The sequence below is a fragment of the Pleuronectes platessa genome, chromosome 1, assembly GCF_947347685.1.
Source record: "Pleuronectes platessa chromosome 1, fPlePla1.1, whole genome shotgun sequence".
Lineage (NCBI taxonomy): Eukaryota > Metazoa > Chordata > Actinopteri > Pleuronectiformes > Pleuronectidae > Pleuronectes > Pleuronectes platessa.
The window spans coordinates 4050306-4078003 of record NC_070626.1 but is presented as its reverse complement, the minus strand read 5'-3'; the positions used below and the strand labels follow the sequence as shown (position 1 = coordinate 4078003).

Sequence of the window (27698 nt, the reverse complement as noted above, 5' to 3'; positions counted from 1 at the left end):
AGAAAGTCCCTTCATATCAGGGCAACCAAGTAAATGTGAATCACTCTTCCCCAGATCCAATTTTGTGTGTATGTATATATCTGTTTGTCTGTGTGTGTGTGTGTGTGTGTGTGTGTGTGTGTGTGTGTGTGTGTGTGTGTGTGTGTGTGTGTGTCTGTGTGTGTCTGTGTGTGTGTGTGTAAGATACATTATTCTAAACGAGCTGCAAAGAATGGCACAATGTGTGTGTTTTTTAAATTTTTTATTCAAAGATTCTATTTCAATACAAAACTATCGTGAGAAAAGACAGAAACAGACTTTTACTCCATGTGAGATAATAAGCAACCGCTCAAACATACATTATATGTTGGTTACACACTCACACGCACACACACACAAATATATATATTAAAAAAAAGTTGACACTATCCATGGAATGATGGTGTGACGTTGTTGTTGTTACACGACTAAGGTATTTACTGGAAAGGTAAATATTACCTTAGAATCACAGTTCCTTCAAATATTTAAAAGGGAACTTACATTCCCCTCAGCAGAGAGAACATATCATTGTATTATTACACCTGGTTAGAATCAGCGCTCAGAATTAGAAATACAGAAGTAGACTTTTCATCCCACAGATATTAATTACAATTTACAATATATGTATATATATATTCATTCTTTAAACTTCCCACATTATCTCATGTAGGCAGATTTGATTAACAAATAGAACTTATCAGTGGAATTCTTATGCAAAATCCTCTTTGATTAATCAGTATGTTTTGTGCATTTATTTATGTCACTAGGGCAAGGCAGGCAAATTAGAATCACCATGTTTTAACTACTTGAGTATTTTTGAACACTTTGGGGTTTAGGCAAATCAAGACAGTGGACATGACACTGAAAAACCTCAGAGACACCGTCCAATCTCCTAGTCTCCACAGGGCAGAGGACATGTCCTGGAAATCCAGATGCTTGAAACGTTCCAGGAAGGAAAACGTAACCATGGGTCTGCTTCTCAATAAAGGGCCATACCAGCTGACCTTGAAGGTTCATTATTCTCCTTTGAAAGAGTAGTTAAAGATTAAAAAAAAACTTTAAACAAAATCCATTGGCTTAATCAGCTAACAAAAGGTCCTTCACTTGTTGTAATCTTATAGTATTTCAATAACTATTAGTTGTCACTTCTGACAAAAAGTTTGGGGGGTTGCACTCCATGACAATGGAGATGGAGTGGATTACAACAAGACACTGAATTATCAGCAGAAACAGACATCACCTAACTTCTTTGGGACCAACAGATAAAGACTTCTCAGCATCCACTGGAAGCGATCAAACCTGGTGCAGTGGATGGCTTGAGAAAGAGCGCGGAGGCCTTATCAAGTTAGCTAAACTCCATCTGCAGTTTCTTCAACTTTTTTTATTTGTGCTTTTTGTTAAATGCGACTTTGTAATCTGGTACTGACTAAGGGTAAAACCAAATCATATCCGCCCCATTTAAAGCCAAGTAAATGTTCAATTTATAATTGGAAATATGTCCTTTAGGAATGTTGCATTGTTGTGTTGAACATGTTCAGCTGACCCGCTGTGCTCTGTCTGTCAAGCCAGCAGTTTGTTGACATGAATTATTATCTGCAAATGTACCAGCTGGGCTCATGTCTCTATTGGCCTGATAGTCAATGTGGGACCAAATCACACTTGGGAAACACCCAAATAAATTATTGAGAAATATAAAGAAAAATATGAACCTGTGAAATAGAGCATGACCAGTTGTATGTAGTGACATTACTGTAGCTGCTGAGTAAAACCCAGTTAACCATCATTGGGCTGTGATATACTGTATAGAGTGAGTGATATACTGGCTTAAACCTGATGTCTCCATTGTGAGCATGACTGAGAAGGGAATGTGGGGCTTGTAGAGAATCGTGTTGTGGCCTGACGGAAGGGGAAGTGATCAGCACTGGATTTTCCCTGTTCATCTCACATGGTTTCACTCAGTTTGATGGTCACTGCTTTCACCTCTGTGTACTCAGCCAACGCGTACTCTCCACTGAGAGGACAGAGAAAACACATGAGGCAGTTAAGTCAAGGAATAAGCAGTCCACAAGGGAGAAAAACATAAAACACAAAGATATGGTGATGGTTCTTACAGCTCTCGTCCAGTGCCTGACATCTTATACCCTCCAAATGGTGTCTGGACGTGAAGGGCGTTATAGCAGTTTATCCTCAAAACAGAAAGAGAGAGAGAGAGAGAGTGATCATTATCCCCGTCTTTATCTCAGCATAAAGTTGGGACGGTCCCACACGACTTTCTTTATACCAATATAACCTGATTTTGTGTTATAATTACTCCGCCCACCAGAGGCCCTTGTCTCTTGAACATGTTGGGGCATTTGGTTGATCGACTGATGCTGTCTTAGGCTACATCCACACCAATTACTGTATATAAAGATGGAAAATATCTGAGCTTCCTTCCACTGTAGCAAAATGTAGCCAAAATATCCTGGATGTTGGTACAGTGATCTTGACACCATGTGGAGGTAACGCCGATACACACATTCAGCCAATCATGCTATGAATTATGAGTGTCCCCCCGTTTTTTTATGGCAACAAATAACTAATTAAATCAAGTTGTACTGTGGTCTGAACTTCATATAATGACGATAATAACTATAATAATTTGTTGTGTATTTTTTTGTTTAGTGCATGGATTTAAAAGCTTTACTACAGCCAGCCACCAGGGGATGAGCAGGCTGTATTGGCTTCATCCTGGAAGCTGTCTTGTTGTCAGTGTGGTTTATATACAGGCCACCTTAGGCATAAAATATGTTTGATACATAATTTAGTCATGGCTTTGAATGCAACTTTAGATTTCACTCAAATTGTTTTCATATGCTGTTGTTATTGTTGCTTGAGTTTGTTGTTTCCTCGTAGCTGATAATGGATTGATACATAAATAGTTATGCATTGACACAATACAACTAAAGACTCTTAAATCCTTTGAGTGAAGATGTTATGTGAATAAGCATAAGAGAAATTGTTGGAGCAAGAAGGATCGTTGAAAAAATCAAGTATAATGTCCATTCAGCAGGTGCGACCGCCCCTCATAGCAGCGATAGTTCACACGTGTTATTAAAATCGAATGGAAATGTGGAATTTAATGAATAAAAGGAAATAAAAGCCTGTTCCTTGGTGTCAGGACAGTGAGCGGGGACTTACCACACAGTGCCAGTCTCCAGGGCTGCAGACACAGACAGAGCTCTGTCGATGCTTGTTGTGAAGACTGCTGACACCAGGCCATATTGTGAGCTGTTTGCTCTCTCTATGGCGTCCTGCTGGCTCTTAAAGCTGAATATACACTGCACTGGACCAAAGATCTGAGAGGGCAAAGAAATAAGCAGAGACCAGTCACACATACAGAGAGGTGAGTCACACTGTGCAATTAAATTCATCTGTTGCTATGTCTAACTCTCAGACACTGACACCTTCCCCTCCCTGTCTATGTCAGCTTTATTTGTAATGTACTGAAATAAGTTGTAACCTCTTCCTTGGCGATGCGCATGTGGTCTTTGACTCCTGTGAAGATGGTGGGGTGAATGAACAGGCTCTTGTCACCCACAGCGACTCCTCCATACTCCAGCTTGGCTCCCTCCTTCTTCCCACTCTCAATCAGATCCATTATCTTGTCAAACTGCTGTCGGTCAATCTGCAGCCAGCATCAGGCACAGAGGTAGACAAGGGAAGGATACAGTTTAATGATATGGGAACAATCTCTACTTTGTGGATCAAAATGACAATGTGAGAGACTGTCTCTATTTGTGTCACTCGTTATAATAATTAAGAAATAATCCCTAAAAAGGATCTCTTGCCAGTTTAGACAGTTTACACCATAGGCTGAGCTCATTGTAAAATGTGGCTATAGGAAATGCTGGTGAATAGATGTTACTTGCTGCTCATAGCAGTGACTACTGACTTTATTTGGAGTTATTCTCTAGTCCTAAAAGAAGGCCAGAGAAATGCATGAGAGTGACTGGATGTAGCTTTTTTTAAAGCAGCTACCATCTATTTAAACAGTAGAACAGCAGAATTTGGTTCACGGTTACTGCTCTCATAGCATTGCTTTCTCCACTGATGTCCACTGAATATTACCTGCCCTGCCCCAAACACACGGTGTAAATGACGTAGTTTTTAGTCGAATATGCGTATACTTGGATGACATCACATGAGCAGTAGGCATGTTGTGTTTTTATGCTGTTTATTAAATCTGAAGTGTGTTGCTATTGACCTAAATTGTATCGGATTTGGCTAATAAAAGTTTACCCTTTAAACTCCAGAAGTGTTTTGTGGACTCAAGCCAACCCAACCCTCCATCGGCATGGTGGTAAGTAGATGATGAGTGAATTCACATTTTTTGGGGAACTATCCATTTAAGCAGGTTTAGATATCCCAAACCAACTAGTTACTTCTGATCCTCAGTCATCTCTCTTGTAAAACCTTTAAAACAATGTTTAAAGACACTTCTGATAAAGCATAAACCTTTTATTATTTTTGATGCATGTTTAACTGGAAGTTTTTTTTTAAATATAGTATTTTTGATGTGACAAAAGATTTCAGCATTGTTCTATTAAATGTATGTCAGATTAACCAGCCCACCTCCATTTAAGTTCAAAGCTGCTTTGATTTACTTTGTTAAGTCAAATTTGATTTACTTTGTTAAGTCAAATTTAAATTTATCTGTACTTTACTTAATGAGATTTATTTTCAGGTACTTTTAACTTTTACTCCACAGCATAAATCAGCAAATATCTCTACTTTCTACTCCTTTTTTACAATGCAACGTGTAGAATGTTCACATTGTTTTTCATATTTTGACAATGTTTCTACTGATCCTATAACAGTGAACAGGTAACATTAGTCCTCGACTCCTGCAGAAGCAGCATCACTGGCGAAGAAACATCTAAAATGGATTTCAAAGACATTAGCTGACATTCTAATGATATAGACTATAGTAGATTGTTACATTATGGAATAGGCTACACTCCGCAAGTCCTTCTACTGCTGTTGTGAAAAGCAAGTACTTACTTTCAGCAAAATGACAAAGTGGTACTTTTACTTTATATAATTTTTGTTTTGGTATTTATACTTGTACAAAATGTTTGAGAACTGGTTCTTGTGGAACTACCTCACACACAGCGAATGAAACAGGTGTTAGAGCAGCTAAATAACTACATATTTACCTGAGTAGATGGGAGAGAACTAAATCCGAGCTAAAATACAGTGAATATTGGACATTTGGCCAGACACACAACACCACCAAATTTATGCTTTGTTACCCTATGTCAACTTCAAAGGTGTAATATTCACAACTCGTTTCACTGCCCCTAAATATTGTAAAACAATCCCTCATTGCAGGCAGCACTTGTTGATTTGTATTCTGTGGTGCTCTGTTTGTTCCTACCTGTGGTCCATGTGATGTCTGCGGGTCTAGCGGGTCTCCTATAACAATCTTCTTTGCTTTTTCTATGCTGCAACGTAGAAACTCTCCATAAATACTTTCCTCCACAAAGACTCGTGAGGCAGCCGTGCAGCACTGACCCTGGTTATAAAAAGCTCCCTTCTGGGTTTCCTCCACAGCCAGCTGCACTGAAGACACACATGCACATACACAAAGGGTTAGATCCACCTCAACATTTCAGGAAACCTTTCGCCTTTTCAGGAGAAAGTTACACCTTTTCATGCTCGGCCACAACCACCAACCCTGAACCTGTCCTGTGTTCGGGGGATGTGATGAGATGGTTGTAGGGTTGTAATTTTAATGTTTTGAATCCTTAATTTATTATTTCCTTCGGCTTATTTGATCTTCTATTTCATCCTCTCAGTCACAATGTGTATTTAAACATAGATGTAGTGCTACGGGAGCACAAAGGAATGACACTGCCATGTCTTTTAAAAAAAAGGAGTAAATAGAATGTTTTCATGTCACATAATCCAATTAAAATTCATGTACACTTTAAAAAGATGTTGAATATACACTCACTAAAGTATATGTCATGAAGACAGCAAAAAAAAAGATTGTGTTTGTCATATTGACAATTAAGATGTGTTGATTGATTTTATTCAACTGATGCACGCAAGAACACAATAGGGTTAGTGTTAGTTAACTGCACTGTGAATTGAATGATTATTTTCTACCGAGCTAACATTAACTAGTAGAGACGAAAAGGCAGAACAACACAAACTGACAGTTTCTTTTCTACCTGCGCCAAGGAAGTCATGTTTTCACCCTTGTTGTTTGTCTGTCTCATTGTTAGCAGGATTACGCAAAAGCTCCTGGACAGATTGTGACAAAACTTGATGGAAGCATCCAGTATGGGACCGTAGTTTGATGCTAATCTGGGAATTTATTTAATTTAAGGGCACATTCAGGGGACTGGCATCTTTCAATGCAACACAAATTGGTTGCATTGAAAGTGACGACTGGCCTTGGTGAAGTAGGGGATTTGTAAAAATGCATTTACATAGAAAGATCGCAAAGCCTGTTAACATTGGACAGCTTGAGCTATTTTGCAATGCAGCTGGAAATGAAAGCTAGTTTAGCTATATGTTCATGGCCAGGCGAGGTTGAACTGCACTGCAACTGTTGCTCAGAGTGGTTGTTTCAAATGTGGCTTCATTTGTTTCATACATTAAATCAGTCAAAACACAAACTACTTATGTTCATTCACACGTATGGCTTAATGCCACACTCGCTATAACCTTCTGCATCCATGGAATGGTGTGCGCTGATAGGCTACTAGTTAGCTGGATGTTTGGTTGACTATAGCTTACCATTCTCAACATGTGTTCACTTGTAGTGGATTTATGTATGTAAACTGGTCACTGTAAGTGGTTAAATAACCTTTGAAACAAGGACTGGACTGTGTGTGAACAAGCAGGCGGGATGTCATACGTGGGCTACAGTATTTGAACAACAGGCTTACTACATCTCTAATTTCAATTAAAAATGTTATTTATATATATAATATTTATTTTGTAACTTTTCTCACCAAAGGCACAGGATGACATCACCATTCTTAATCCCACCTGCACAGCTCTGAGTGACTCATTTTTGTTTTATTTGTTCTTTTCTCTCTTTTGTTAATGGGGAAACAGCTTTCCACAGAACAGCAACAGACCGAGTGAAATCTCTACAAGATGTGGACAGTCAATCAGAGATTGTGAACCAGACAGCTAATCCCTCTCATATTCCCAGAAGAAAAATTTGTGAGTGAATTCTCAGTAACACTTGGGGCTGAAGGATATCAACATGACAGGTCATATTGTTACTCTAATCCATGCTTAAACGATCAAAACACAATGTTTGCATTGATTCTTCCATTTCATATTGAAGCTAACATAATCCTATATTTGTCCCACAATGGGGAATTTTGCCCCAATCAAGAGAATAGTCAAAAAAGACAGATCATTAAAAGTAATAATGAGGAAACATTCAATATGAGTGGAAGGAAATATAAAAATTATAAATGTAATAAAAGTGAGCAGAATACACACAGTGCTAAAAAGAGATAAATAAAGAGCAGGTTTACTCACAGTTACAGTCAGCAAACACAATGCAGGGGTTCTTCCCTCCCAGCTCCAGAGTCACTCTCTTCAGATTACTTCTGGCTGCTGCTTCTTTGATCAGCTGGCCGACCTGTACACATAATGGTATAGAGCAATTAGGGATCAAACCTTAATGCATTATGGGAAATACCAATAACAAAATCGAAATAATTAGTAACATAATCAGAGCGTCTTCAGGAATGAGTGTTAGTGCTGGTGTCTAAATCAGGTTGTGATCCAGCTAAGAGTTACAATGAAATAAAACTCTGCTGTAACAAAACTGTTATCATAATGTAACTTTGATTATAAAGTTGTTGGAGCCAATATGTGTGTCTTTTAGTTAACCTTTTTAAGGGGTATTTGGGCTATGCACCACCACAAGGGAGCAGTAACATGTTGATGATTGGTCACGATGGGTTACTGCACATATCCACACAATCACTAACAGCATCCTGGCAGTGGCAACTTCAACAAGACAGCAAGACAAGTGACAAGGACAAAACTAAAAGGTATTTGTGTCAAGAACTCATTGTAGCGAATCCATTCACTACCGTTGCTTTCAGTATTGGGCCAGTTAGTCGACACAAAGTGTAACAACATGTAAGCAGGACTGAAATCAGTTCCCCAAGATAATTCCTGTAATGTTTAAATTAAAAACTAGTTAATGTAGTTGACTCACCAACTTACCAACACAACCAACTTTGGATAAATAGATTAATCACATAGCACACAGCTAAATATTCACTTAGTTGTCATATACTGAAACTTCCATCACACAAGTTATAGAATTGACCGGAATCTCTCCTCTGCAAAACACAACATCTCACTTGTTGAGAGCAGCAGTGCACCATTCATACAGCTGTTGGATTATCCATCAAAACCTAGGTATTTGAGAGTATCTATCGCTCACTTATACATGCACATACCTCAGTAGAACCAGTGAAGGCCACTTTGTCAATGTTCATGTGGCATGCAATTGCTGCTCCTGCTGTGGGACCAAACCCTGGAACAATGTTTACAACTCCAGGAGGGAAGCCTGCCTGAAATGACAACACAGAGAGTAATGTTAATGTCAGGAAGCAGCAATGAATTAATGTGTCATGGAGCAGCAAAAGACAGGTCTAAAACATGTAACCCCATGTGACTCCATATAAGCTTGTGGTCATGTTTCAAATCACATGGTAGGACTGGGTCGTGGTTCAGTAATTATATTTCATCAAGAACATTATATGAAATGGAACTATATTTGACAATTATTTGTATGTTGGCACCGACATCTCAGTTATGGCTAGAAAAGAAAATGGGCTCTGGGAGTCACTAACTGTTCAGGTTCAGATTTTCTCCCCTTCTGGGTACAGTCACTACCCAGACACAAGAGAGGCAGAGCAGTGTAATCACCAAGAAACATGATTTTCTTTAAGAATACAGGCCCAGAATCTTTTCAGGAAGAGGACTATGAGATGTTTAAAGACTAAAGCTCTCTCAGGCCACAGCTTGCATCAATCCTGTTGCACATGTTGGGCCTAACATCGGACCTCTTTGATGAGTGATCCAATGTGGAGGGCCGTGAGGGGGGTCTGCTCTGCTGGCTTGATGACCACAGTGTTTCCACAGCTCAGGGCCGGTGCGATCTTCCACGTGAACATCAGTAGAGGAAAATTCCACTGACATAGACAAAAAGAACAAAGGTAAGACAACTGCCAAAACATTTTCAAACGTGTGTTCACTTTTGGATGACACAGAAAGTGAGAGGGTTATGGTGCGTGGCACAGTGAGTCAGATAGTCATTATCATTCTATCCCTCACACAACAATGACTGCTGAAAGAGCTTCGAGGCCAAATGTGTGGCTATGTACTTTCTTCAGATTTTATACTTTCCTCACATTGCATGTATATAATTACACCATGAATGTGTTCTAGCAGAGACTGAAAGTATGTGACATAATTCCCATTGGCATCCTGCTTCTCTCAATGATCATGTGGCTTTGTCCAAAGGACCTATGTGGGGTCCGTAAATGCAGCATTGTTTCGTTGCTTCATCGTATCCAGTGGTGTGTCTTTCTTGGTGAATCAAGCTTTTGGTGTTGTGCACATTTCAGGCCACAAGAGTGCAGGGCACACTAGCATAATAAGAAAGTAATAGGATACACTATCTTGCCAAAATATAAAGCTTTAAGCTACATAAAGCTGATGGCATATGAAATAAGAATTGTTTTGACTCAATTTACTGTATGTGTTGCTGATTTGTGTGTATCACTTTAACAAGATTAGACCAAAACCAGTTATTTGACAAAATCACCTAAAGTTAAAGACACTTTCCCTAACTCCTTTAACCAAGAGGTTTGACCCATCATGAGCAAAATATTCCAAACCATGGCTGACAATTTCCATAAAAAAATCTCAGTGGTCAAAAATTAATTTGACCAATGAGAGGAGAAGCCAGTATAGCACATTCTTAGTATATTGAAAGGTGATTAGGACCAAGGTTTATCTAACATTAGCTACACATTATTAGCTGTTTGATAAAATGGTCAAGCTGAATACTCAATACACAATTGCTGTATCTAACACAGAGACTGTAAAGAAGACAATATTGTGTTTGAGGAGCAAATGAGGTGCAGGTAAGAGATGAGGTGTTGGTGGAGAGGGAGCGAATTTTAATATTCATAGATCAATGATTACTAAATAAGGCAAAGGTCTAGAGTTACATTCTGCTCAGCTACTCAGAGATAGATCAGTTCCTTGTTTACAAGACAGCACTCTTGACTTCCTTCTCTGGAAAGATGGAAACATTCGTCCAAAAAATAGCCTGCTCTGCTTTTTTGAAAGAAGAAGCTAAATGGGTGTGACAAGTCACCTAATTGTTCATAGGATCTCAATGAACAAAATATTCATGTTGAAAATCTAAACTGATGTATATTGTGGAATTCATTGACAACAAAGTGACGAAACAATGCTCAATGGAAACCAAAATCATCAACCCTTTTAAGGACTGGATTAAAAAATCACACCGAAATCAAAGTGCAAATTTGAAATCACAGGCTGGTCGAACTCATAATGTGACTCAGTAGTGTGTATGGCCTCCGCTTGCCTGTGCGCCCCTGACACCGTCTGGGCATTATGCTCCTGATGAGACAACGGATGGTGTGTTGGGATCTCCTCCCAGACCCAGATCAGGCATCAGTGAGCTCGTGGACAGCCTGTGGTGGTTTTTGGCAGCGACGGATACACCAATACATAATGTCCCAGAATTTTTTTTTCGGGTTCAGGCTGGAGAAACGTGAATGCAAGTCAATGGCATATATGCATTCGTCATCCTTGAAGTGCCTACAGCTATGGCAACGCACATGAGGCCAGGCATTGTCCTGCACCTGAGCCCACTGCACCAGCGTAAGGCCTGACAATTGCTCTGAGGATTACATCCTGCTACCTAACAAAAGTCATGGTACCGTTGGCTATGCCATGGTGGTCTGTGTGACCCTCCAAGGATATGCCTCCCCAGACCATCACTGACCCACTCCAAACCAATGATACTGGATGATGTTACAGGCAGCACAACGTTCACCACAGTGTCTCCATACTCTTTCATGCCTGTCACATGTTCTCAGTGTGAACCTGTTCTCACCTGTGAAGTGAACAGGGCTCCAGGGGCAAACCTGCTAATTCAAGTGGTCTCTGGCAAATGTCAATCAAGCTGAATGGTCCTGGGCTATGAGCATGGGTGGATGTCAAACTGTAGGACGTTGTGCCCTAGCCCTGAAAGTTTGGTCAGAAACATGCACAGCAGTAGCCCTCTGGAGTTCATTTTGTAGGCCTTTGGCAGTGCCCCTCCGGTTCCTCCTTGCACAGAGGAGCATATACCGGTCCTTCTGAGAGTTTGCTGCCCTTCTATGGCCCCGCCCTGTGTAATGGCCGTTCTCCTGGTATCTCGTCGATGCTCTTGAGACTGAGCTGGGAGACACATTAGACCTTCTTGCAACTGCTTGTATGGATGTGCCATCCTGGAGGAGCTGGACTACCTGAGCAACCTGATAGGGCTACAGGTACCACCTCATGCTACCAGGAGTGACAAGGACACTATAGAACAAAAAATTAACTGACTTGGCGTTATAATGTGTTCCCTTATTTTTTCTTTTGCAATGTGTATGTAGCAACTACTTTGCTGCCTTTAAACGGCCCCTGGTAATGTAATATAAACTGATTGAACCAGTTCATTTTGATAGAGTAGCAGCTATTGGGGAAACTTTAAACACTCTCCCAACCAATGGTGTAACTTCATCACAAACTCAACTCACTCACTCATTCTTTAACTTACACATGGACGTTAGGGATGCAGGACCATCACCGGTCCAGCCAAAAAAGCAAAAATCGACCAACTAGTGTATTGTATCAACCTTGTATCAACCTTGTATCAGGACAGCAATAGAAATAACAAATTACCTGGAGATGAACTGATTTATTCAAATCAACAAACAAAACACCAGCAGACACAAAGGTGTTAAGCAAAGTTAAGACAAAGTCATGCAGGCAGCATGTATAATTTCCAAGGTTAACAGGCTAACAAACAGAGATTCCACTGTCTGACTCTGCAACATGAACAAATCTGGCAAACCATGAAAGCGCCAAGGGGGTCTCTTCGGGCCATTTGCTTCAGTTCGACCATGTATGAACAGAATCAATGACAGCAAAAATGCAAGGGCTGGTACGAAGAGCTGCCAAGTCCAGCTGAATATACAATTTTTTTGTACCGAAGTGTGTATAGCTATAGAAAGCCCTGAGGGGAAAACATGATCAGACAGTTACCACCCAGACTGATTAAAGCTCAGCTTTGTCACTCAGTATCCAGATGAGTTTTTTGCTTTTTTTAAGGTTTTACACTGAATGTCTCCATTTATATGGCTGGCAGTAAGTCTGATAGCGTGCATAAGCTATTTAGGCAGAAAAAGGCATAAATCTTTTTTCATGTTGGACTTAAGACTGCAAACACATGGCAATGCACTGCATTCAGTGTGTACCAATGCAGACCCCCGTACACACTTACTGCAAAAGTATCCGTTTATACATTGTTGGCCAGCACTTCTGTATGCAGTAATGTAGGCATTGTACCGGGAAGTGGTGGTGATGACAAACCTGGCAAAGCTGGTTTACAAGGGTCTTATCCTCACACCGGCCTCACATCAGGGTGGCCTTTTTTCATGTTCCCCCTAAGGAAAGAGTGGGGAATTTGAACTTCCAGAAGGAGCTAGGACTAGAAACCTCTGAGGGGATTCAGGCATCTGATAAGGACACCGCCTAGATGCATTTCTTCCACGTTTTCTTAGAAGGAGTCCATGGAGCAGACACAGAACACAATGAAGAGATCTTATATCTAATCTGGCCTGAGACAGATATTTGGCAGGGGTGTAGCAATCCTGAAACCACAACACAAACTAGAATTGTGATACTGGAAGACAAAACCAGGATACCATCAGGTATGAACCACCACATGACTAAAGACTGAGGTCCAAACCAATGATTTTGGAGGATCATTACACACATTTCACTTGTTTCCTTGCCTAACTTGCTGCCACCAATGGATAAGCAGTGGGTGGGTTGATGTTACAAGTCATCACCTTACCAGAAGTTAATTGCTACACAGGGAACCTGGCTTTGGATAGCCCTATGAAGTGCTGGGCTATAGTAGTTGCCTGCTTTGTCCAGTTGGAAATCTGGTCTTGACTATGTGGCTACTGAAACAAAGCAATAGGCAGGTGTAAATTCTAGATAATACTAATTGTAAAACACACAAATGTGTATATGGAAGAATGTGAGATTCTAGGATTCCGATGACCTGACATATGTATTCAAGTTTATATGTAACTGTGACTGTTCTAATCTATATGAAAATAATGATAACCAGCAAACACCGGGACTAATAATGCAAATAACACACGCATCATTAGTGCTTTGGTTTTTCCAGTTAAATCACTTGGATGTTGGTATGGAGAAAATATGCAAGACAATAAAACGAGATATAAATCATTAGGACTGGAGATGATTCAAAGTAAACAAGTCTGGAAAAAGAAGTAATTCATTTTCCAGTTGTCCATTTTCTTGTTGGAACCCAGTGGACAAGTAATTGGGCACTCAAACCCAAATTAGACAGCAATATATCTGAGTGCTGCATGTTTATTGTTTAGGCATTGTTAACTTTTACAACACTTTGGAAACACTCAGCACCATTAAGGGATCTTTGGATCACTAGTCGGGAGAAAGGTTTCCTGTTTTCCTCTGACAATGACTCATGTGGTGTGTGTGTGCCAGCAGTACTTTCAGTAATAACACAACGATCTTCAGTATAAATTTCACTATTATGATATAATCTCCCATGTCAAACAACAGCCGTTTTGTTCCTTTGTTGCCAAAGCAACATTAGAGGTTACAGACCTATGTTCAAAGACATAAACTGAATGGCTCTATTCTGTCACGATGTCGAAATTGCACTCTTGTATCTACGACAAAGTGAAACACGATACGGTGAAACCCCAAACACTACCCCACCCTATATCTGACAAAGTTATTATCAAAAGAAGAAAAAACATATATTCCAGTGTTTGAAAGTTAATCCAAGCAGCACAGGATTGAGACTGTGTGACTGTAAGAACAGCCCTAAAGGGTTTAGCAGAGACAAGGTCTTGTTTAGGGAGAGCAAAGATTAAGATAAGGTTTCTGGTACGCACGGTTTCATTTCATTCTCACATGCACACGGTGCATTTCAAATGAGTGCAGCACTACACATTCATGATAAGTGCTTTTATGGAAAGTTAAGCTGCAGGGGTTTCAATACAGCATCTGGAATAGTATCTCCAAGGCACAGCAACTTCTTTTTTTAACATATCTGTCAGCAAGGCAAGCAAGACTGGCTCAAACTGTTATGCCTAAAAATAGACGTCAATTAGATGACACTGAAGTGGCATTGATCTCAGATCTCAGACCAGCTTTTTGTCCAATAAAGGACATGACTGCCATCTACAACTTAAGTTCAGCATTATCAGTCATCTGCTGCCCTGCTTTTTAAACATCACTATCTGCATGGGTTGGATGTAAAAAACTACACACATTTCATTACTGTACATACGTACACTCTTCACGTATCTCTATTTTATTCTAGTGTATTTTTTTTTACCTACACCAAGTATCATAATATCTGTTCTTTCTACCTATGCATTCTGACAATGTATTGGGTGATTTTGTTTTTATTTTTTTAATAGTAGTAAGTTCCTTGTATTAAACCAAATATACAGCAGACACAGTTGATGACGTAATAGGTTGTTACATTAGGAAATCGGCTACTTTAGGCAAGTACTTTCAATTCTAATACTGTAACTTCAAGTATATTTAAAAGCAAGACCTTACTTACTTTTATTCAAGTAGAAAAAGTTAATGTGTTACTTATATTTATACTTAAGTGTTTTGTTGTCTTTTTATTAGTAGTTTTACTTAAGTGAAATGTTTGAGTACATTCTAGCATCCGCTATTGAAAAATCACATCAGCCATGTTTTTTTGATTTGCTTCTTCAATGGTTAAGGTTTGGTCAAGATAAATAAAACGTCTGGTTTATGGTTACGAATGGATCATAACCATGGTGGAGATAAAAACAACTGTTAATACTAAACAGGTTTTGTTCGATTCGGTCGGCAGTGCATAGTGCAAATAATAGAGACACAGAGAGGAGCGTAGATTACTGACAGAGCCGACAACATTTTATAATGTACATTTTTTACGGCCCAAACTTGTATGAAAGGACCCCAAGTGATCACTGTAAGCGGACATAGTGGAGCTGTGCACGGCTCCCTGGGTGTCGGCCCCGGGCTAGGTGGCATTTTAATAAAACTATGTTTTTGGAATGGAAGTAATGAATTAAAATGTTGTCAGTATCTGCATAGACTACTCCGTGTATTAGGTCTGTGTTAGCAGCAAACCCAAAGCAGAAGGAATTTAACACCAAATAATTCTAACCTTAACCCTTACCCCTATAAAACCAAGTCTTAACCCTAATAACAGCCCATTGAAAAAGTGGGGATCAGTCAAATTACCTCACGTTCCAAAAATGTCCTCACTCTGTAAGGTCTATGCTTAAAATGGAGATCACAAAGATTCAAGTAGAGGAACACTCACTATAACAGTATAGTCCAAAATAGTATGTATTACATTCCATTACCATATGTACCCAGTGTATATGTGTTACATTCAATCCTTTTCACACTAAGTCAAAGAATCTAAACAGTAATCAAATTTTATATTAAACATTATTGTTCATAAATTGAAACCAGATCCCCCCTGGACTTACAGGAATGATGGCTCCACAGACGCCAACAGGCTCGTGTTTAGTTAAACACATGAAGCTTTCATCTGTAACAAAAAAACACAGAAACAGAACAATCAGTCTGATGTAATATATTGCAAGTTCCACTCACAGAGATCACAACCAGCATCGCTGATGGGTGTGAGTGGGATTGATTCTAAGTGTGCTCTGCTTCACCTGTAGCTAGACCAGCACAGGGGGAGGTTTGCTAAACCATCACCGAGAACCTTAACCATGTGTTTACTGTAACCATGATGACTAAGGCCTTCTAACTTGAACTGAGGACTCATTTTCACCCTAACCAAAGATGTTTACAAACCTGAAGTATAATACTGCCTCATCATAACATATGCTATTTTACTGCAGACTGAGGTGTCAGATCAGAAAATGCTTCAATGTGGCACTGCATAGAAAGACATATGCTGTCATATAATTTGGAGGACCTATTTGTCCTAAATGAAATACTTCCGAAATAATTCACATGATGGTTAGAGCAAAAAAAATTCTGCAAAGGAAACAGAAAGTTTATTTATTTAATGTTGCATAATATTTCAATCATTAAAACAGCATCCAACAGCTATGTCTATATAAAGGTACAGTGAAGTAACAGCGTCACAAGCAGTGAGTCTAGTAAGTCCTACTCCATCCGTGCGTGTTGTGATCTCTGTTCTATCAGTCAGCCCAGGCACACGTTCATGATAGTGCATGTGAATCCCTCTATGTGAAACTTTTTGAAACGCTTCCATTTAAAAAGCGAGATGCTTCCTACTCCCATCAGCTGTGACACCCAGGTGGACCCACTTTTCAGCCCTTTTTCACACTGTGACGTATTTCAGAAAACACTGTAAACACACCTGTCACCCGATAGCCCCTAACCCTAAACTACGGATGAGACGCGACAGATCCATTTTACCATGTTTGTATGGCATCTAGCTGAATTGTTCTTATTTCAGTAGCTTTCCTTTACACAGGAGAACCTTATTCAGTTGTGCTTCTGGTACGCTTAGCGGTCTCATTCATTGGGCTTCCAAATACCCATAGTTTGTATGAGCAACAATATGCTGAGAACTGTAAGAGAGAGAGGAGATGTGGCTCATGAAGCATTTGTTTGGTGGTAATGAATATTATACATATATATATATTTATATATATAATTCCTTTAAACACATTAGTCAATTTAAAGAGAAAACAACATTCAGAGGATTTTTCTAGTCTTGTAGTTTTGTGAAATTAAAGGTTCCGATTTCAGTCAAACTAAGCTACCAATTGCTGTTTTCTGAGTTCTGTCAAAAACAAAATAAAAGCAGCCTCTTATTGTGTCCGTATACGCAATAATTCTGCCACTGTCAGCACAATGAATTTAAGTGACCAAATCTTCTGGTATGAAGAATAAATGGAATACAAGGGGAAAAAAAATTGTCTGTCTCAATCTGTTGACTGGCTTAGTCCCTACTGATAACGATGTTGACTGGAAATTCAAGATAGTAGAAATGTAACATTAAACCTTATTTCTAATATTTTTAATGTTGGAGTTAAGGTGATGGACACATATCAGGCATTATTTATTTATTTTTTATGCAAGTCCGATGCACTAAAAATAGTGAGTAAATTCAGAGTCGAGGTTTGAGCCTTTATTCATTTTTCCACCACATAACAGCAGTTAGACTGTTCTCCCTTGTCAAATAATAAAAATGTCTACTTTGGTTTCATCTACATTAAATAAAAGTGAAATTAGTTGTTTAGCAGCATTAGCTCTGTCACTAAGGCAGTATAAAACTAGGGATTACTGGCTGAGTGGCTGCCGGTTGGGCGATAACTGAGCCAACGCTGATTGTTAATCCTCACAGACTGTTGCACCTCACTGATCACTATCTCACTCTCTTCCTCTTCCTTTTGTCCCGACATGCCGTGCGTCTCTCACCACCCGATTGGGATGTAATCAGGAGGAAAAGGCAAGCGTGTTTTGTCTATCTGCTGTCCTGCAGCAGCGGACAAGTAGCAAAGTAGGCTGTGACAAGAGGGGGGAAGTATTAAGAGGCTGAATGCGATACCACCCAGGGCTGAGGACAATCCTCAGGACAAGTCACTTGCTCTGGAGTAATTAACTTGTTTCCCAATGGTCCACTTGTTACGGATTCCCTGGCATGTGCAAGAACAAGAAAAATGTGTCCGGGCCATCATGTGCACTACTAATTATCTTGTGCCGCTCTTAATTATCTAGATTTATTTATTCATGTGGAAAAATGTTGCATGTCGTTAGAAAAAAGAGTCGATCTTTTATCATTATTAATTCTAGATCCCACAAAACCAAACCACTACTGCTTGACAGCTCTTTCCAAACTTTAGCCTCAGCTCCTGCAGCTAAAGAAGAGAGCAGTATTTTTAAAAGACACATTTATTTACCTGCAATGTCAGGAGTTAACTAGTTTAGGAGAAGAAATTACTAATTTACGCACATGATAACTCACATTATTAATTTGAGAGCTCAATTTACTAATGTAGTCTGTCAAATTAGGGTAAAGTGTTTTCACAACAAATAATGTTGTGATGTGGGACACACTAAACTACTTTGAATCCAGTCAAAACTATCAAGAGGCATGTCAGCTGAGTTTGTCTCGTCGTCTGTCTCACGTGCATCGGACGGAACAGATCTGCTTATAATATACACAGTGATATGTGTATGTGCGTATATATATATGTATATATATATATAGTATATTCAGGTCTTTGTGGCTAAAGGAGAAAACACACTGGTCAAACCCTTTCTGATACTCCACAGGCCATTTGGCCATTAATAACAATGTTGTTTGTTAAAATTCCTACAGGTTAGAAGCAGATGACACACACTCACCCACAGGCAGACTCTTGCCATGAACCTTGTCAGCCCAGCCTGCGTAGTAACGAAGGGTTTTGATGCTGCCGTCCAGATCAATGAAGAAGGACTGCAGGAAAGGCTTCCCTGTGTCTAGAGTCTCCAGGGTCTGAGGAATCAAGAAGACAGAAGAAACAAAGAAATGTGTCCCTGTTATTGCACAGTTAATGATCTCATTGTGGACACACATTACTACATGGCATGAATATAATCAGGTTTACATCATATCTAGATACACAACACAGAGTCTGATCCTACCCAGAGAATCTGGTTAAACTGTTGCGTTGTTTCCAGTGTCTCTGATAATGCTTTCAAGATCTCAACAGTTTCTTTGGGTGACATAAATATTGGACAAATGTTGTAATAAATCATATTGATCCTTAAATAATTATTCATAATCTTTGGGAGCTTCCAGGCCCATTCTTGCACAGCTGCCCATTAAGTTACTGGTTGCCATCTACAACGATTTTATTATTGTGACTTGATACCGTTCCAGATATAATAACAATTACTGCGATGGTGGTGAATTAATTTAGGGTCTGTACAAAGGGAGTGAGCTGTATGAGGGTGAAGCCGCTGGCAAGGCAGTTTCTATGAGGAGCCAAGGGTGGTGCAGTAAGATTTCAGCCACAGTTGTCCACTGCCATGTACAACTGCAAGAGGCCAATTTCAGCATGTTAAACTGAGTTTACAATTATATTACATAATAATGAATATGTCGGAATGTGTTAGACGTGATTTACGACGTATTGTGTAGCCTCCTCATTTCCACCATGATTGCGGGAGTTACTTTTATTTCATTGTGAGAGAAGAAGAGATAAGACTGGAGGCTCTGAAACCACTGTACAACTTCCCTGTACCTTCAAAAGGCCTGAATCTGGACCTTATTTCCTCAAACATATCTGGGACTTTAGTGTAATTAGCCTTAGCCTGCACACTAGCTCTCCAGAGCATGTTTGCAATCACCAGTCACATGCAATCTGGTGTTATTACTTCACTCACATCTGTAAGAGCTCATTTACAGATCTAAGTCTTAAATGCAAGCTGGCAGCGAAACAGAGTGAGAAGGCACAGCAACAGGGACTTCACTCCAAACAATATATCTGGAGGAGAGGGAGCGCAACATCACAAGGAGAGGGTGGGGTCACAGTGTCATGATGTCATGCTATATTATAGGCAAGTCCCATGCGAATACGTCAATGTCATTACAGCATATGGACAGCTGCAGGAAAATCCCATAGTTTTGTTGCTCATGAAACAGTAATTGCCGTACTTACTGAGATCTATAATGAAAGGATTGAATAAATCTGAAGCACATCTAACATTGAAAAAAGAAACACAGCCTGTGACTGTAATTCCTTAATGATGAACTTTTCAGTAAAGATAATGAAGTGTGTTCAGAATGATAAAGAAATCGCTACGTACATTTACTAAAGCACTGTAAGCTTTGATGTTCCCCACATTGATATCATATAAGCACAATTAAATATTTTAAAATATATAATGGTCATCATATATGATGGGGAAAAGTATAATACCCCAAATTATAAAAAATATTGTGTTTTAAGTTTTGGAATTTAAGTAACTCAATGATTTTAATTAAAGTTCCAGTGAACAGGATTAAAGGGGACCCGATGGCAGAAATAAATGCAATATTCATAATGATGTTTTTGTTTTGTGTAAAATCACCTGAAAATAATAATCACTGTCCTCCTCGATGGTGTCCATCATGAGGGCCTCTCACATTATTACATTATTTGAAAGTTGCTACAGATTATTCTACACACTAGGAATGGGAGGTCGAGACGAGGGGCATTTTGGTTCAAGTGTGCAACTTAATTGCTATATGTAACAAAGTCTTTCAAAATTATCCTTTAAGTCATTTACTTCCAGATTTCTCTAAAGTAGAGCCAAAAAGGGCTTCGTCAGGGTTCATCTTTTCAAAATGAATGCAAATTCATCAACCCATTTCATTTTCAAGAAACCAACCAAACACTATTTTATTTCGGCCTGGCCTAGGTCAGACTGGTAACTATAGGTGTGGAGTTTAAAAGTTCAGACACATCGGTCACGTTCATCTATGCTGTTTATGCTACAGCTGTCTACAGAAAACACAACATTGCTTTTGCCTAAAAGTTACTGGGAAAGAGCCCACCGCCAGCAGGAGTCTGTCCCTCTCTATCAAGTCGGACAGTTTGAGCAGCAGCCTCCCACGGCTGGACGCATCCATTTTCCGCCATGGAGAGCTTCTCTTCATGGCCGCCTTGGCTGCCTCCACCGCCTTGTCCACATCTTCCTGCATAGGACGACACATGTGTTAAATATGTTTCATAAAGACAGCAACCGGCTATAGTAAACAAACAATCTGACAAATATACCCACAGAATGGCTTTTACTAAAAGTTTCAAGGCCAGTTTTCAGTTCTCAACTAGGCCTGTATTAGAGGAATTGGAAACAGTATAAGACTAGGTGAGTGCTTGTATTGATAGCAGGCTGACAATTATTTATGAAAAAGCTTGTTTTTGTAGGCATATGTTACCTTTCTTTATGAAAACTGTTCTGAAGCAAAAAGCAAAAAGCAAAACCTCATTGTAAAATATATTTTGTGGATATAAAACTACTTGTCTATAATATCCTATATAAATATAATTTATATACTAATGTCGATAATATGGGGGCCCAATTTGGCAAAAACATTCATATTTATTTAGTTTAGTCTTTAAGGTATTCAAATTAAAGTTTGGCAGGAGAAAAATATATTTCAAAAATCAACAAAAAAAGAGCCAAAGCAGCCAATAATCTCTATACAAGTATAATTCACTAGTAACGTGTTCAGGTATGCCCTATTATAATAATAATAATATTATTCTTATTCTTATTCTTATTCTTATTAATATTATTATTATTATTATTATAGATAGCCTGGAGAAGAGCAGTTCAGTGGAGGCTTACTTACTTTGTCGGCCTCTTCCACGTCGCAGATCTTGACGCCTGTGGCCGGGTTGAAGGTGGGGAACGTCCTTCCCGCGCAGGATGTGTGCCACTCATTGCCGATAAAAATCTGTGGAGCGTGTTTGATGACAAGTGATTTTTAACACCAGCACATTCAGATTAAGCTTGTAAGGCTGGACAGTCCACTAAGCCCACCACCATCACTTACCTTAGTGTGAGTGACGTCCTGGACAGGGACAGGCTGAGGCAGGGCAGGGATTCCTTCAGTCACTCCATTCTCTTTTATTCCGTTCTGTGCCATCCTGAGGTCACCTCTGAGTCTGCTCCGCGAGTCCCACACCGTCAACTCGTCCTCTGCATTTATTTAGAAGAACGTGGAACTCCTCCCTCCTCACTCAGAGCTCCGCCCCTGTCAAGTATCAGGAGCCCTTTTTTGAGAGGGAGACTGCAAACATCCTGCTAGTTCCACCATGTTCATCATGCTCATCATGCTCATCATGCTCATCATGTTTATCATATGTATCATATGTATCATGTTCATCATATATTTCTTGTTCATCATATTCATCATATTCATCATATTCATCACATTCATCATATTCATCATATTCATCATATGTATCATGTTAAGTAGACAGCTCTTAGTTCAGGCGGGAACATGTCCATGATACATTAAAGACACCTTTGAGATCCAATCCCACAGGTCACATTCAGAGGTCTGGGTTAAGCCATATTGTTTTATAAGAGTGACCACAAATGTGTCCTGGGCCACATTAAAGGATCACCTCAGCTGTCGTCCACTGACCCACTACAGTTTCATAATGAGCCAAAAGAGTTTCACATTGTGTGGATTTTTTTTTTTCACACTCTCACATGAGTAAAATCCTAATTTGTGGAGCAATAAGCACAACACATTGATTAACTCACCCCTCCCCCTCTCTCTCTCCCTCTCTCTCTCTCTCTCTCTCTCTCTCGCTCTCTCTCTCTCTCTCTCTCTCTCTCTCTCTCTCTCTCTCTCTCTCTAATCTGTAGAGTTGGACTTTTTCCACTTGTGATGGAATGACTTGAGAAATGTAAATACCAGGTCTGAACAGGGCTAGAGAGTCAAGAGTAAGATTTGACAGCTGAAGTATTTGGCTACGCCACAGGTCCAGGCAATGAAAGTAATTAGACTGAATTTATTCTGCTGCACAGTGTCTACATCGCAACAGAGCTGCTTTGATCTGCTCCTGCTGCTTTGACTCACACTGACTGCAGGCTGCTCATCAACCTTGCAAAGGTGTTATCAGTTGTGATGTTTCTTGCAAAGTAGGTTTTTGCACCTGGGTCTGGTGAAGTTGAATGGAGCTGAACACATGCAAAACAACGTTTTGTTCTTGGGGACAAAGCTGCTTGCCTGCTCCAGACTTGCACTCATGCACAGGCTGCTATTGTTTCCCCTTCATCGGTTCTTGTCACCCTTTATGTCAAAGTTTAATTAGGACAACGGGCTTTCACAGGCTCATTTCTCACTTCAGCAAGTTTCTAACACTTTCTAATGAGAGAGAGAGTCAAAGGGATTGACTGAGGGGAGAGGAGAGAGACCCAGAGAGGGAAAGAGAGAGAGCGAGAAAGAGGATAAGGCGGGCGTATATGTGTGTGAGTGTGTGTGTGTGTGTGTGTGTGCGTGAGTGTGTGTGTGTGTGTGTGTGTGTGTGTGTGTGTGTGTGTGTCTGTGTGTGTGTGTGTGTGGGGGGGGGGGGGGGGTCAACAGGAAATGCAAAACATTGGCTCATGCAATTATCAGGAACCTGTTCTGCATTGGAAGAGTGGCTGTCTCTTAAAGTTGAGGGATTAACTGCAATTGAACAGAGCCTTCATAAATTACAGGGATTTTTCAAAAATCATTAAGGGACCAATTAAGATATTCAAAATTGTTCTTAGTTTCAACAAGTACCATGGAATGCACCCAACCTCTTTCTCACTGAAGATGTAAATATTAAATGCCTTACCTACGGTTAATACCTTGTAGTGGCCATCATTTAGTCAAAAATATATTCGGCAAAATAAACTTTTAACAAAAAGCCACTGATGCACCAGTTCAGTTGGATTGTACTCAGGCAATTAACAAGAAGAAGATTTAGACTTGGGTTTATTTTTATTTTTAAATGCAAACATACATGTGTTCCTCAGATGCTTCTCTTAATACTCTGGTAAAAAAATATTTACCTTCCTGTTGCTTCCCCTGAAATTAACACACCTGCTACCTTTATTCAAAACCCTACCTTGTCTGGTGCTTAGCGCCTCCTAGTGTCTAAAAATATAGATGCAATAATAACACATGAAAATCAAACTAATGAAATAACTCCTACATACATATAGTTTTAATTCTTAAATTGATTGTTTCAGTGAATATTGCAGGGAGCAGGATTGTACATGTGGGATTGAGAAAAAATGGAGCAACGCTTGCAAGCTAGTTCAGGCAGCCAACTCCAGCTGCACTGCTCCAATCATGTCACATACACCATGTGACATCCCTCACTCTGCACAACTATCTATGATACACACCCACCCTATAAGGTGGTTTATTTAAGCTGAGAAAATGTCAACCTGTAGGATCTGATGGGGGTCACAAGTATTGGCTCATCACTGCTTAGTTGCAGAAAATGAATGAATGAATAGGAAACAGCAATAGTAAATGTAAGAGCAGAAATGTATTTTCTTGGATGACGTGGATAGTAGGATTTAATGTTGGGTTGGCTCTTAAAGCAAAGGTTGGTTATTCAGGAAAATCTAGCTAGAGAAGTGTACAATTAAAAAATGTGCAACCTATAACTTTCATCTCTACTTCAGGGATGAATGTCTCCGCGGCAGATAACTCTGGTCATGGACAGTTAGAGCATAGGCAGCTTGCACATGTCGGTTAGTGACAGACAGTTTAGCCAGCCGATCATCTCATACAGTTCGAAGGAAATGATATAGGTTGTGCCCACTATAGTCGTGCAACAGGCTCTGACACGTTTTTCCTTTTTTTAAATGATTAATTATTGATGGCTAACAGGAAGTGATGAGGATTTCAACAGAAAACTACCTTTAATTACAAAAAATATAATATATATATATATATATATATATCAGCATTTTCATTCTTCAATCTCAGGGCCTATTTGGAACAACTAAAAGACCCAGAAAGTTTATACACAGTATTTGTTCCACACTGCTTCAGCAGGTGCAGAAATACAAAAATACAACAATAATGACAGTCTCCAACTCCAGCTGGATGTCATCTTAAAGGTATATGTAGCTTCAGATATTTTAAAATGGTGGCTGAAGTAAAATGCTGAAGTTCTTCACCGATCAGAAATGTTCAGAACTGCAAGCCCCACCCCATAAGTTCCTGTACTACAAGAAAGTAATTCCGCCCAAGCAGGGACTTCTAAGGGGCTAATGACACGTCCATGGAGCTAATGTTGATCCTGGTGCTGCTCAAATCCCTGCAGTTGAAATGTAGCCATAGCATATTTATCCTTTTAAATGGTCTATAGTATTCTATCATATACATTCTTACTTATATAAATAATAAATATGATTATCGACTACATTATGTATACATTACAGTACCATTAGTGTATTATAGTGCTGTGGTTTTGTTTGTACGATGCATAATTTCAGACTCTTGTATCATCAATATGTGTAAAACATGTTAGGTAGTGACCATTGAATACTTTGTTTGCAAAGCTGATCATTTCATGAAAAGATGCACGAACAGTTTGAATTAAATGAAGAACATACACATTGCTCTGGTGCATAAATATGATGCTAATAACCCATTCCGATGCAGTCTTGATTTGTGTATTGTTAGAGACTTTGAGCCCAAAAATACAAGTAAAGCAGTTTTATAAAGTAATTTATTACTATGAGCTTTTTAAACTAAGCCTAAAGTATGCAGGCAAAGGCTCGAACCCCAGATTGAATTAAAAGATTTTCTGAACCGTCAGATTTAAATGTTGTACTTTTTTGGTGGCCATGTTATTAAGAATGACATTTTTCTAGATTAAATCTTATATAACCTTCGCTGAAGCAGAGAGTCTCACGATGTGTCCCATCCTGAACACAGTAACTGGGAAATACAGCAGGTGGTTGCTCTGCAGTCGTGGAAATAATGTATACGAAGAACATTCAGTCCTCTGTACTGAATGAGAGTTAGCAGATCATCCTGTCGTGGGAAAGTGGAGTCAGGTGACTTCTCTTCTTCCAGGCTTGGTTGCTCGGGCTAATTGGCACTGCACACCTTTTAATGATAGTCAAGTGTTCTCCTCTCCGCAGGCTTCAATGCCAATTACAACCACTACACACATAGCTAATTGCAGCATTATGTCTTGTAGATAATTTCTTATTGGACACACCATTGTTTATCTTTCATTTGAGCCATCGGACTCAGTTCAGGAGAATGTGATGAACCTAGAGATAAAATGAGGGGAAATAGTGTGTGTGTGCAAACTGATGTGTTGAGTTAGCACGCCAAAGCGAATTATCGATACATGACAGAATCATTGTGTCAAAAATATCTTGATTCGAAGTGTGTGAGTGTTTTTTACTTGCCACTGCATGCATTGTGGTCTTGTGGCGCCGGTCTCAAATAATGTACAGAGTCTAGTGCACATTCAAATGGTCAGTGAGATCTGATTAAAAAAGAACACAGTAAGTGACTTCCCCGACATAATGTTTACAACACTATTTGCTCCATAGCTTATTCTTATACATGGTGTTGCTCGTGTCAGTTGTTTTGTGTTGGTTTTAATAGGTTTCACCTTAGACTGTCCATGAAGCAGATGATTGGCTTATTGGAAGAGGGACGGGGTATTTAATAAAACCACCATCTTCGGTTGTAGAGTCTCTTACACTCTCAAAGTGGTTCGTCTCTGACTGAGCTTTTTGTTTTTAAAAAACAACAATTAGCAAGAATAAAGAGACTCAATCAAAGCAAGAAGTTTATATACTGGAAAACACATGTATCTTGTCCATGTAGGAGGTGAGTGCAGCAATGACATAGGAGACAAGCCAGGTGAAGTTAAAAAAGTTGTCACATTTGTGATGTATAACACCTGCAAGCCATGTAATGCAGTACATTTGTGTATTATTATTATTCTCTGTTTGTGGTGTTGTTCTGATTTTTTTTTGCACATCTACAAATAGCGAAAATATCATAATGAACTACAGTAATAACATGAGAGAAAATATATGATATAACACATTTACAACATCAAATTACAGCCTCAAAACAAAATCATCTGTGAATTTATAAGAATTTCAACAAAGAACTAAAGCGATTACTACAAAACTACCAATCATTTTAAGTTGTGGAAGTAGTACTCCTGACAGCCCTGGTCTAAGTCATGATTTCATTGTGAATCTGCTGTTCTGGAATCAGACTCAGGAGGACCTGACCGTCGATACAAGCTCCAAATGATCTGACTGTGACCGATAAATATCACTCTTACCTTATGCTGCTCTCCCTTTAAACTTTTACACACTTTCCCATGCTTGTCTATTAGTCATCTGCACTTTGAGGCACATTGGTGCAGTTGGACGCGCACAGACAGAGTGCAAAACCGACAAAGGGGAGGGGAGAAGGCCAAAACAATTCAGATTGAAAAAGAATGACAGTTAGAGAGAGAACGAGAGGAGGAAAGAGGGAGGGAGGGAGAGTCTGAACTACTGAGATAACTCTGTCCAGGTGTTCAGAGCCAAACAAAGGCTCTTTTCAGAGCACGATGAGAACGCACTGCTCCTCCACTTGTTGCAAAATATACAAGATAGAAAAAAAAGGAGCACAACCGAGGCAGGAGCTTATATTGTGTTTTGGTACCAAAATATGCACCAGGGAGCCTCACTGCTGCCAGTAAACAAGAGCATGAGCTGGGAAAGAAAAGTGCTGAGTTCACAACTGTGAACCCTGACAATACATG

General features: G+C 39.5%; 1 protein-coding gene across 1 annotated transcript; it reads right to left on the bottom strand.

The window, feature by feature from the left end:
- Positions 1-226: 226 nt before the first annotated feature.
- Positions 227-22073, bottom strand: aldh1a3 (aldehyde dehydrogenase 1 family, member A3). The gene is made up of 13 exons (XM_053427447.1): positions 21959-22073; positions 21755-21859; positions 20954-21094; positions 18778-18907; positions 15912-15973; positions 9117-9245; positions 8508-8621; positions 7570-7672; positions 5438-5622; positions 3521-3685; positions 3199-3356; positions 2130-2204; positions 227-2029 (listed from the first exon to the last, which is right to left on the bottom strand). The coding sequence occupies exons 1-13, from the start codon at positions 22049-22051 to the stop codon at positions 1960-1962; spliced, it is 1530 nt and encodes a 509-aa protein (XP_053283422.1). The 5' UTR covers positions 22052-22073; the 3' UTR covers positions 227-1959.
- Positions 22074-27698: the final 5625 nt, after the last annotated feature.

Coding starts and splice junctions, on each gene's coding strand:
- aldh1a3 (XM_053427447.1), bottom strand. CDS start 22,051: ATGGCACAGAACGGAATAAAAGAGAATGGAGTGACTGAAGGAATCCCT. Junction 9,246..15,911: donor TCTGTGGAGCCATCATTCCT/GTAAGTCCAGGG, acceptor TGTCTATGTCAG/TGGAATTTTCCTCTACTGAT. Junction 3,686..5,437: donor AGACATCACATGGACCACAG/GTAGGAACAAAC, acceptor TGCTGGCTGCAG/ATTGACCGACAGCAGTTTGA.